The sequence below is a fragment of the Sylvia atricapilla genome, chromosome 6 (assembly GCF_009819655.1).
Source record: "Sylvia atricapilla isolate bSylAtr1 chromosome 6, bSylAtr1.pri, whole genome shotgun sequence".
Classification (NCBI taxonomy): Eukaryota; Metazoa; Chordata; class Aves; order Passeriformes; family Sylviidae; genus Sylvia; species Sylvia atricapilla.
In genome coordinates, this window is record NC_089145.1 from 4,167,514 (window position 1) to 4,177,789 (window position 10,276).

The window sequence follows — 10,276 nt, forward strand, 5'->3', positions numbered from 1 at the left end:
TCGACTTGCGCCCAGGTCGAGCCGCCCGCTGCGCAGAGGGACGCGGGGCTTGCGCGGGTGGCTGGCGGGGAGCGCGCTACCGCACTACCATCGCCTTTCCTGTCCTTTGCCTTCCAGGTGTCGTCGATAAACAGAGTCCTACGCAACCTGGCTAGCGAAAAGCAACAGATGGGTGCCGACGGGATGTACGACAAGCTAAGGATGCTGAACGGGCAGACGGGGACATGGGGCACCCGACCCGGCTGGTATCCCGGCACCTCGGTACCCGGGCAGCCCACACAAGGTAAGGGACAACCCGGCCGCGGCTCCTCAGCCCGGGGCGGCCCGGGTCGGCTCGGTTCGGCCTCGTCCGGCGGGGGTGGCCCCGACGCGGCTCCGCTTGGCCCCGGCCGCCGGGCTGAGGGTGGCGGGCGCTCCTCCCTGGGCAGCCGCGGGCAGGTGGGCGAGGGGCCGGCGGCACGGTGCGCGTCCTGCCCCGGCCCCGGCCCTGCGGTGGGCAGCGGAGCCCGGCAGCATCCTCTGCCAAAGGCGCGGCCGCCGAGCTGCGGGGCCGGCGGCCGGGCGGGCTCCAGGGCTGAGCCTTCACCGCGCCCGCCGCCCGCTAACTGGGGCTCCCGAGCCCTGCCCCGGCCGCCTTCCCGAGCCCGGGTCTCTCCCCAACGCCGGGCCCATCGGTAACTATCTCCGTGGGGCTGATTGTAATTCCTCCTCAATGGACCCGAAACAACTTTGTAAATATAGGAAACTGTTTATCCTGAAGATTAATAGGTATTTGTTGTAGGAATGACAAGGGGATAATATGAAGGATAATGGGATGTTACGTTACATACTTAAGATGGTTAATGGCTTCTTTTTGAATGCGGGCTCTGTTGAGGCTCGGCTCTCCCTGGCTCTGGTCATTCCTTTAGAAGAGGTGTCTATATACAACAACCTGCTTTTTGTTTTCACCCCGCAAGGAAAAAAAAATCGGTAACAGTGTGCGGAATATCTGGTACAAAGGATGTTTCTGTCACACGCAAGAATTTGTTATGGGAACAATTCTGTCGCTATGTAATTGCTCATTAGAGATCGTTTTGTTTCTCATTAAGGCGACATGAATAAGCGTCTAGTTGAAGGAGACAGCTGTAGAAATGTTCCACAGGAGACCTCTGGACACGATATGGCACCGCTTGCCAATTAGACATGTCAGTTTTAAGAGAAGAAAACCGTCCATGAAGGACACTAGAAAGATAGAGCGGAGCCCTCGTTTCCCCCCACCCCCACTTCGCTGGGTTTTGTTGTTCGGTTGTGGGGTTTTTCTTGCTGCGGTTTGTTTTGCCCGATGTCCGCTCCAGGCACCGGGCCGGCTCCTGCGGACAGCCGCCCTCTCCCGGGCGCTACCCGGCCTCTCTGGGCGGGCCCCGGGCCCGGCGCCTTTGGCCGGCCGCCCCGCGGCGGAGCGCGGAGCGCAGGGCAGCGCAGCCACCGCCCGAGCGGCTGCCGGCGCCTCTGCTCCCGCCGGCCCGGCCTTTTGGGCCTTTGGGCCCTCGCTTTGTTCCTAGGGAAGGCGTTAAATGGAGACATTCGGGGCCGCAGAGCGGTGCTCGGAGGCGCAGCCCTTGCGCGGGTGCGGTGCGGACACACCTGAGGCCGGCGGCTCCTGGCCGCACCCGCGCTGCGGCGGCCGGCGGGGGCCGGGAGCTCTTTGGGGGCTCTTTGGGGGCTCTTTGGCGGCTCTTTGGCGGCTCTTTGGGGGCCCGGTCCCGTGATGTGGGGATGAGCGCAGTTTCCGCGGGGGGCCTCGGGAGCCCTGTCCTAAACCGCGGCAGAAATGAAGCCGGGCAGGGCCGGCTCGGGCCGGGGGCGCGGCTGTGCGCGGGCAGCAGAGGCGAGGGGGAGCCAGGCAGGCGCTTAAAAACCTCCGCATGGCAGAATTAAAATTAATAAAATGGATTTCCTCTGGAATATTCATGCTCCCCCTAATGTTTTTCCCTTGCAGGGGTATGTTACTGGATTTTAAGAGTCCATTACTCAAAAAGCATAAGGCGAGGTTAGGTCTCAGAGGGGTACAAATATGGTCTCAATCTGATAAACGCCATGCAGCAGTGAATAAAATAATGGATACATGAGGGCTGACAGAACAAAAAGAGACATCTCTATCCGGGAGAAATTCTCCAGTGATTTAGTGGTTTTAGGGATCACCGAGACACTGTTTCTTATCTTTTTTTCTCCCCTCCCTCTCTTATAAGACTAAAGCCCTCTATAGGATTTAGACACTTTCTCTTTCAACAGATGCTACAATGTTTTGATCCCGGCTCTATAGCTGAGAGGTGCTGCAATTGGTTTGCTATCTTTTTTTGCTTGTTTTCCGCCTCACTGATTAAGACACTAAGAAACTAAGGAATGATTTTATTTCCCAGCGTCTTTTTTTTTTTTTTTTTTTTTTTTTTTTTTTTTTTTTTTTTTTCCAGAAAACAAATCCTATACCCAGCGTCAGATGGTCTAGCTATAGGATAATAGGGACGGACATTCACTTGCTTTCTTACGGATTAGGTCTGGAAGGTGGAACAGCCCTATTGAGATCGCTTCTTTTAAGGGCTTTAAAAATACCCCCAAAAAACAAAACCTAAATGAAAAAAAAAAAAAAAAAAAAAGAAAAAAAAAAAAAAGAGAGAGAGAGAAGGGGTGTGTGTCTAAAAAGAAGATATCTTAATTGTCCGGGCTAAGGTTGGAAATGACCATAAGAGAGTTTAGGTGAAACTTTTAGTTGGCTGAAAGATTTTCGAGAAGAGGTGGCTGCAAAAAAAAAAACCCCAAAAAACCCCCACCAACCCCCAAAAACCAAACCAAACCAACCAAAAATCCCCAAAAAACAAACCCAACACCCCCCCCCAAAAAAAAACCCCAACCAAAAAAAACCCAAACAACCCCCCCAAAAAAAAAAAAAACCCAAAAGAAAAACAGCAACCAAAAAGCGTGGTCCCAAAACTTTGGGTCCAGGGGGAGCCCGGTGCGGGAGCGGCCCCGCGCTCCCTCCGCTCCCCGGCGGGTTGGGGGCGCGCAGCGGAGCGCTCCGTGCGCGGGGGGCCGCGGCCATCCCCCGGCCCCGGGCGGCTCCCCCCGGCCCCGGGGCGCTGCGGGCGCGGCCCGGGCGGACAGTGATGGATGAGGGCGGTGGCGGAGGTGAGCGCGGCCCCCGCGGCGGGCGGGCGCGGCCCCCGGCGCTGCCACCCGCGCTTGGCAGGGCGCTGCCCCGCCGCGGCGGCCGTCCCCGGGCCCGGGGCTTTGTGTGCCCTGAAAGGCGGCTCCCCCCCCCCCCCCGCTATTCACCCGCCGCCGGCCGCCTCAATGGGGCTGCGGCCGCCCATATGGTGACCACGGCCGCTGAATCCCTGTGTTTAAATGGAGGAGAAAGTTCGGGTTTTAAAACATTTCAAAGTGGTTGAAAGGGTCCCACCAGATCCTGTCACAATTCCCCCCGAGCTTTGAAGACCGGGGCCATTGTTCGCCGATTATAAATGATATTACTTTAAAGTTGATTTCCCACAATATTTAAAGGATGTCGCGGGAGTGTCGCTATTTATTTTTGGCGTAACTTTTCAAGGGAATTAGCATAAGTAGCCCATGCGTCCCTCACCCCGGCTCCCTCTTTATGCGACATCAAAACGCCTCGAAAAATATGCTTTGAAAGGAGAGGGAGAGCTCATTTAGGACAAGGACTTCTCTGCCTCGCCAGCAGCCTCCATCCCTCCGGCCCCGGCGGCCGGGGGGTGCCCGCGGAGCCCCCAGCAGCAGCCGGCCCCGGGCCGCAGCCGCCTCCGCCCGAGCGCCCAGCACAATGAAACTTTCCCCTGTTTAATGACAGAAATTACATTAAAAGTGGTGGAAATGCCCTAATTAAAAATGTACCACTTAAATGATATGCCAGACGCTCAGCTGCGGAACGGCGTATTTAGCTAGTTAGTGAACTCGCTACTATTTCTTTTAAAATTACATGTTAAAATTTTAAAAGAAATCTTACTTTTCTCTGGTGCAACACATTACAAAGAATGGACAGTCCTTTTATCTAAATATAAAATTCCATTTTCAGCAATTATAGCCTGTTCTTGGTGATGATATAATTACAGCTGTGCTCAGTAATAGGTGTCAAGGCAATGCACACTCATACAATAGTTGAATAAAACTGCAGAACAATGCAGGCACTTCTAAATTCACAACCTTTAAAATGAAATTGACTGTGCAGAATTCAAATAAAAACTGGATAAATATTTTTTTAAAAAGATTACAAGCTTGGTTTGGTTTCTTAATAGCATTTTCTGCAAACCTATCAACATCTAATTGATTAGATAGGAATTACTGATTATAGATAATCTGAAATACTGAACATCACTATTTAAAATATAGCAATAGGTAAATAAATGCAGCAGACAGAGGAGACTGCCATGGCACTCCAGCACGGATTCATGGAAAGAATCGCTTTCAGGGGAAAGTATTTTTATGCGGGTTTTATTCCAGAGGGAAAACAAAATGAAATTAAGACCAGGTGATCGTAATTCCTCATCCCCGATGTTTACGCAAGGCTGGAAACCGAAATGTTTCTGTGTTACCCGTGTCATCAGCGCCGTGTCGCTTTGATACCCGAGATATTTTTAAGGGAGGGTGTCAGCAAACATGGCTGAGCTTGTTTCCAGTGGCTGTTACTTCTCTGATAGGGATCTTCAAACAAGGGTACCCGCATTTCACTTTCTGACTCTCTCGGTTCCGCAGATGGCTGTCCGCAACAGGAGGGAGGAGGGGAAAACACCAACTCCATCAGCTCCAATGGAGAAGATTCAGACGAGGCCCAAATGAGACTCCAGCTGAAAAGGAAGCTGCAGAGAAATAGGACATCCTTTACCCAAGAGCAAATCGAAGCCCTTGAGAAAGGTGAGTGACATTTTCCTACGGCTGAAGCAGGAGAGAAAAGCAAAATGTACCCCGGCTACGTTACCAGCTGAACGTACGCATGGCATTCCCGTGCCTTATAGATATATACGTGTATATTTAAACTCCGTGGCTCCCTCCATGGCTCCTTTTATTCACAGAGCCCCAAATATTCGTCAGTGGCCGTGGTGTGCCCTGAAAAGCTGTTAAAACGCTTTTCAAAGGCAAGGCGCTCAGAGCACAGATCACACCGACACACCGATGCCGCACCCCGGGCTCCTCTTGGGGGGATAACTCTCCTCCCGTCTGCTGTGCTGCGTCGCTGGGGGGGTGAGGGCAGGCAGGGGGCTGGCAGAGTCCTCCATGCCTGCCCCCACGCTCACTCCCCATCCCCAGTGCTCCACTGCCCGGGGCTGGGAGCAGCTGCCCTTTTCCCTGGCCGGCCTGGGCGCACCTCGCCTCTGACCCGCTGCGGAGCTTTGTCCTTATTTTGCGCTGTTATTTAGCGACGTGCCATTTCGCTTCTTGGTGACAGGGTCAGAGCTGCCTTGGGGACCCCCTCAGCGGAGGCAGAAGCCCTCACTGCTTCTTGAAAGATGCAGCATTGCACCCAAGCCTGCCCATCCCCTCAGCAATGCTCCCCAGCAGGCGAGGCGTCCTCCTTCCTAACACGCAGACAGAAAGCTCAGATTTGCCTTCGCAGTGGTGCTTCTTAAGAGCATTTAGAGCACAGGCAGCGGAGGAACAACTCTGGTTTTACAGTCAGCCGCATGGGCTCTGCAACTAATGCAAGAATATTTCCTTTTGCAGAGTTTGAGAGGACCCATTACCCCGATGTGTTTGCAAGAGAGAGACTAGCTGCTAAAATAGACCTGCCTGAAGCAAGGATACAGGTACTGATTTCCTCTGCAATTATGGCTATTATTACTTTTGCTATTACTATTCTGATTTCGTTACTCCTGGCTTCTCAAAGCATGGGGCTACCCATATTTCTGACCAGGTATTTGCCCATATCCCTCTTTCAGGAAAATGGCAGCAGCTGGCTTTGCTTTCACCCGCTGCTTTGCTCCACTGCAAGCCGTGGCCTTGAGCTACGTGAGGGAGGCCCCGTGCCTCTAGTCCTGGTAAGGTCACTCACGTCTCTCAAATGCTGTATTTCCAGGTGTGGTTTTCCAACAGAAGGGCCAAATGGAGAAGGGAAGAGAAGCTGAGGAACCAGCGAAGACAAGCCAGCAACACTCCCAGCCACATTCCCATCAGTAGTAGTTTCAGCACAAGCGTTTACCAGCCGATCCCACAGCCAACCACCCCCGGTAATGCCACCAACCCGCTCACGTCCATCCATGCTCCGGGCAAAATGAGACTCTGAGACTGTGTTGCCGGTTGTGATTGTGGTTAAACTAATGTGTTCATCTATCTGTCTATTCTATTATAGTTTCCTCTTTCACATCAGGTTCCATGTTGGGCAGGACGGACACGGCGCTCACGAACACGTACAGCGCGCTGCCGCCCATGCCCAGCTTCACCATGGCCAACAACCTGCCTATGCAAGTAAGTGCACTGCCACACCAGGCCACGACATTCCCTCGGGACTTGGTGGCCCCTGGGCGGTGTGGGAGTGTGGGTGGGGACCCTTCCTCCGTGCCATGAGGGATTACACACCCAAACCATGCTGCAGGCCCCCAAAGACTTCCTCGGCATCTGAAAAGATGCCCTGTTCAGGGGAATCAGAAGGGAAAGGTGTGGTGCTCAAGAAGCACTTTTACCAGATTTTAAAGGAGAAAAGTCCTCAAATTTGCAAAAGGCAACAAATCTGGGATAAAAAAAATGCTGTTTGGGGAGGGGGGAAAAAAAGTGGTTAACCTCTGGAACTCGCTGATGGCATATTGTGGAAATTGCTGCCTGAATAAGCTGCTGGAGGGATCTGACCTTCTGGGTGTAGGTAACGTGGCAGCGGCACATTAAGAACACCTGAGAGAGGGAAGGATGTGATTAGCATCAGTGGTTATGCCAGCTAAGCCAGAATTGCAAGAGCTGTCAATCCTCATGCCTGAAAGCATTAGCTGATCACCAGCTGGGTTAGGAAGAAATCTATTCCTTTGGGGTCTGTTTCTATAGACCTTTCAGATGCAAAATTCCTCCTTTTTTAATGGTGGGGTTGGCCTAGGAAGGTGCTGGCCAATTACGGGAGTTTTGCAGCTTTGTCTGAGGCACACAGCATTGACCACTGCTAGAGACAGGCGAGCAGATTAGAGAGCCTGACTCCTTCGCCGTGGCAATTACGATGTTACTAATTGCTGAACCAAAATTAACCAAATAAAGTTAGAGTCTTGCAAGTCTATGGAAAGGAGCAGTGTTAGCTAGGTCCGTTCCGTGACGCTGCAGGCTGGCAGCGCCATTCCCGGCAGCAGGCTGGGAGCAGACGACAAAAGATCAAAAGGCTGATGCAGGAGGGGACCCTTGGGAAAGCAGGAGGCCCCTGATTCACCACTGGGCACCTGGGCAGGGACACAGCACGTGCGAGGCGCTCTGGAAAACACTTTCTGAGTGGTCACCGTGGCAGGGCTGCGTCGCAGAGGGGACTGGGCAGCCGAGGCACTGGCATCTCTCCGTGAGCGCTGCATGTTCTCCCAAAGCACAGCCCGTGTGCTCAGCCAGGGGGGCTGTCAGTGCTGCTGGAGATGGCGTGTGTCAGGGGTGTGCAGACAGGAAATATGTGCAGACGTGTCTAGTCTCGTGCGCGCGGGGTGGGAATTGCTCATCCTGCTTCCTGCTCCCTCGCTGCCTCCCTGGGTCAAGGCTGCGCTGGTCACCACTCACCCAGCAGCCTGGAGCAGGAGAAGCCCCTTCTTGGTCCCTCCCTGGCACGGTGCCATCCCTCAGCCCCTGCCCCCAGCTGCTGTTCCCCCAGGCAAATTGGGCTTTAGGCGTTGGAGTTGAGGTAAATGGAGATGTCTATTCTGGGATGTTGCTGGCAGAGGCTTGGGGTGGCTGCAGCTCTGATGGGGATCGATGCACAAGTATGTATGGGTCTGGGGGCTTCCCTTAAGAGCCTCCGTCCCCCCAACCCCACACAAGGTCTGTTGTGTATGTGCCCCATGCTGGCAACGCAGGACCAGCCTCTGTCTCAGTGGAGTAATTCTAGTTACAGCACCAAGTGTGAGGTAAGATGCTGGCCCTGTCTCTGGGGACAAATGGTAGGAGACATCTTCCTTTTCCATGGGTATAAACGAGGGCAGGGCTCAGGGATGTAACACCTCTATCAGGGATGTAACATCCTCTATCTGGATGTAGGAATCTGCTCACCAAGCATGTCTGAAAAAGCGCCAGCAACCATCCATGCTGGTTTTTAATCCAAAAAGAGTCTAAAGCAGGACCACGAAGGGCTTGCTTGGTTGGGCTCCCAAACAGGACCTTAACATTGGGCTCCCTGAATTTGAAACTTGAAGCTCATTTTTTTGCTGCTGCGCGCTGCCTCTGAGGGCTGGCACGTCCATGCCCAAGAGTGTGACGCTGTCCTTACCTGCAGTGACACTTGACACTTTGTCCTTTTCTCCCACAGCCCCCGGTCCCCAGCCAGACCTCCTCCTACTCTTGCATGCTGCCCACCAGTCCATCGGTGAATGGACGGAGCTATGATACATACACCCCTCCTCACATGCAGACACACATGAACAGCCAGCCCATGGGCACCTCTGGCACCACTTCCACAGGTGAGTGACCCCGAGCTCCCCCAGCCTTCCCGCCAGCCTGCCTTCCTTGCCCCAGCCATCAGGCTTTTCACGTGTGTTCCCTGTGAGAAGCCTCTCCCCGTCACTGGGGGAGGTCTCTCTGTTGGGATTAGTTGCTGCCAGACCAGACAGAAGATGAAAATCTATAGCCTTGCAAGCTGGAGCAAAAAATTCTGATTTTTAAGCTGCTTCTTGGAGGGCTGGGTGGAAAGAAAGCTAATTAACAGAGGTGGAAATAGCAGGACAGAGGCAAGCTCTTTAGTGAGCCCCCCATCCCTCAAAACCTTCTCTGCATAATTAAATTCTAAATCAGCATTTAATTCAGCATTAAATTTCCACCGAGATATCCACACTGGTGAGGTTAAGTGCATGTGAAACCGTTGGCAGTCCTGGGCACATTTTTACTGTGTCTGTGTCAGACGCTGTTTATTGCTAAAGATTTGAAGTTATCAAAGAGGCAGGGAACCTGTAGAAATATTAGCCCGTGCATAAAAAAGGCAAATCAGGGTAAAAAAGGGCAAGTGTCAGCATAAACAGGAGCCAACCAGTCACTTTTCAAAAAAATAACACTGTTCACTGTGTTTTGGTCTGAATTCTCAGCTGATACAAATGAGCCGAGGCTCTGGCATTTACCTCAAAGCATGAAAGTTTATATATTACAACCATCAGTGAGATGTGCATGGTTTTTAAAATATATACACCCCCAAACCCCCGGTTCCACAGGCTGGTAGATGGTGAGATTTGATGTTTACCGGAATGCAAGCTCAAATCTGTGAAACTGTAAAGCAAAAAAATTGTGCTATGTATAGAAAAACTAAAATATCCATTTTCCCTCTCAATTTTCAGGTCTCATTTCCCCTGGAGTGTCAGTTCCAGTTCAAGTTCCTGGCAGTGAACCTGATATGTCTCAATACTGGCCAAGATTACAGTAAAACATGTGTTAATTCCGCAAATGACTATATGGACAACAGTTGGATGTTCAGCAGTATTTTATAAAGGAAGAATGGCTCTCAGAGTACTTCTGTACTGCAACTGTGCCCTATGCTGTAACACATGGAAAAGACTTTCACATGGACCTTTGTACACTGAAGGCATTATATCAGTTGGAACAAATCTTCATTTTGGTATCCAAACTTTTATTCATTTTGGTGTATTATTTGTAAATGGGCATTTGTATGTTATAATGAAAAAAAAAAAAAAAGAACAATGTAGACTGGATGGATGTTTGATCTGTGTTGGTCATGAAGTTGTTTAAAAAAAAAAAAAAGAAAAGGAAAAAAAAAAAAAAAAAGAAGCCATGATCAACAAGCTTTGCCACGAATTTAAGAGTTTTATCAAGATATATCGAATACTTCTACCAATCTGTTCATAGATTATGGATTGATGTTCCAAGTTTGTATCATTCCATTGCATATAATTAAACCTGGAACAATACACACTAGATTTATGTAAGAAAAATATCTGTTGGTATTTCCAAAGGTTGTTAACGGCTGAAGCTTTGTGCAAACAGGGGTTAAGAGAGAGCTTCGACGAAGAAAAGAGTTTGATAGATAAAAGGTAGATTGTGTCTTCGATATAATCCAATTTGTTTTATGTCGAAATGTAAGTATTTGTCTTCCCTAGAAATCTCCCAGAATGATTTC

General features: G+C 51.3%; 1 protein-coding gene across 8 annotated transcripts in view; it reads left to right on the forward strand.

The window, feature by feature from the left end:
- PAX6 (paired box 6) overlaps positions 1-9,697 on the forward strand; it is a 14,726-nt gene extending 5,029 nt beyond the window's left edge. For 4 of the 8 annotated variants that reach the window (XM_066320498.1, XM_066320502.1, XM_066320500.1 and 1 more), the window contains 7 exons: positions 118-283; positions 4,747-4,905; positions 5,713-5,795; positions 6,065-6,215; positions 6,338-6,453; positions 8,465-8,615; positions 9,480-9,697. In XM_066320498.1, coding sequence (XP_066176595.1) covers positions 118-283; positions 4,747-4,905; positions 5,713-5,795; positions 6,065-6,215; positions 6,338-6,453; positions 8,465-8,615; positions 9,480-9,565 — 912 coding nt within the window. In that variant the 3' untranslated portion in view covers positions 9,566-9,697. The remainder of the gene's footprint in view (positions 1-117; positions 284-4,746; positions 4,906-5,712; positions 5,796-6,064; positions 6,216-6,337; positions 6,454-8,464; positions 8,616-9,479) is intronic. The other 4 variants (XM_066320499.1, XM_066320503.1, XM_066320501.1 and 1 more) reach the window with 1 other exon arrangement.
- Positions 9,698-10,276: the final 579 nt, after the last annotated feature.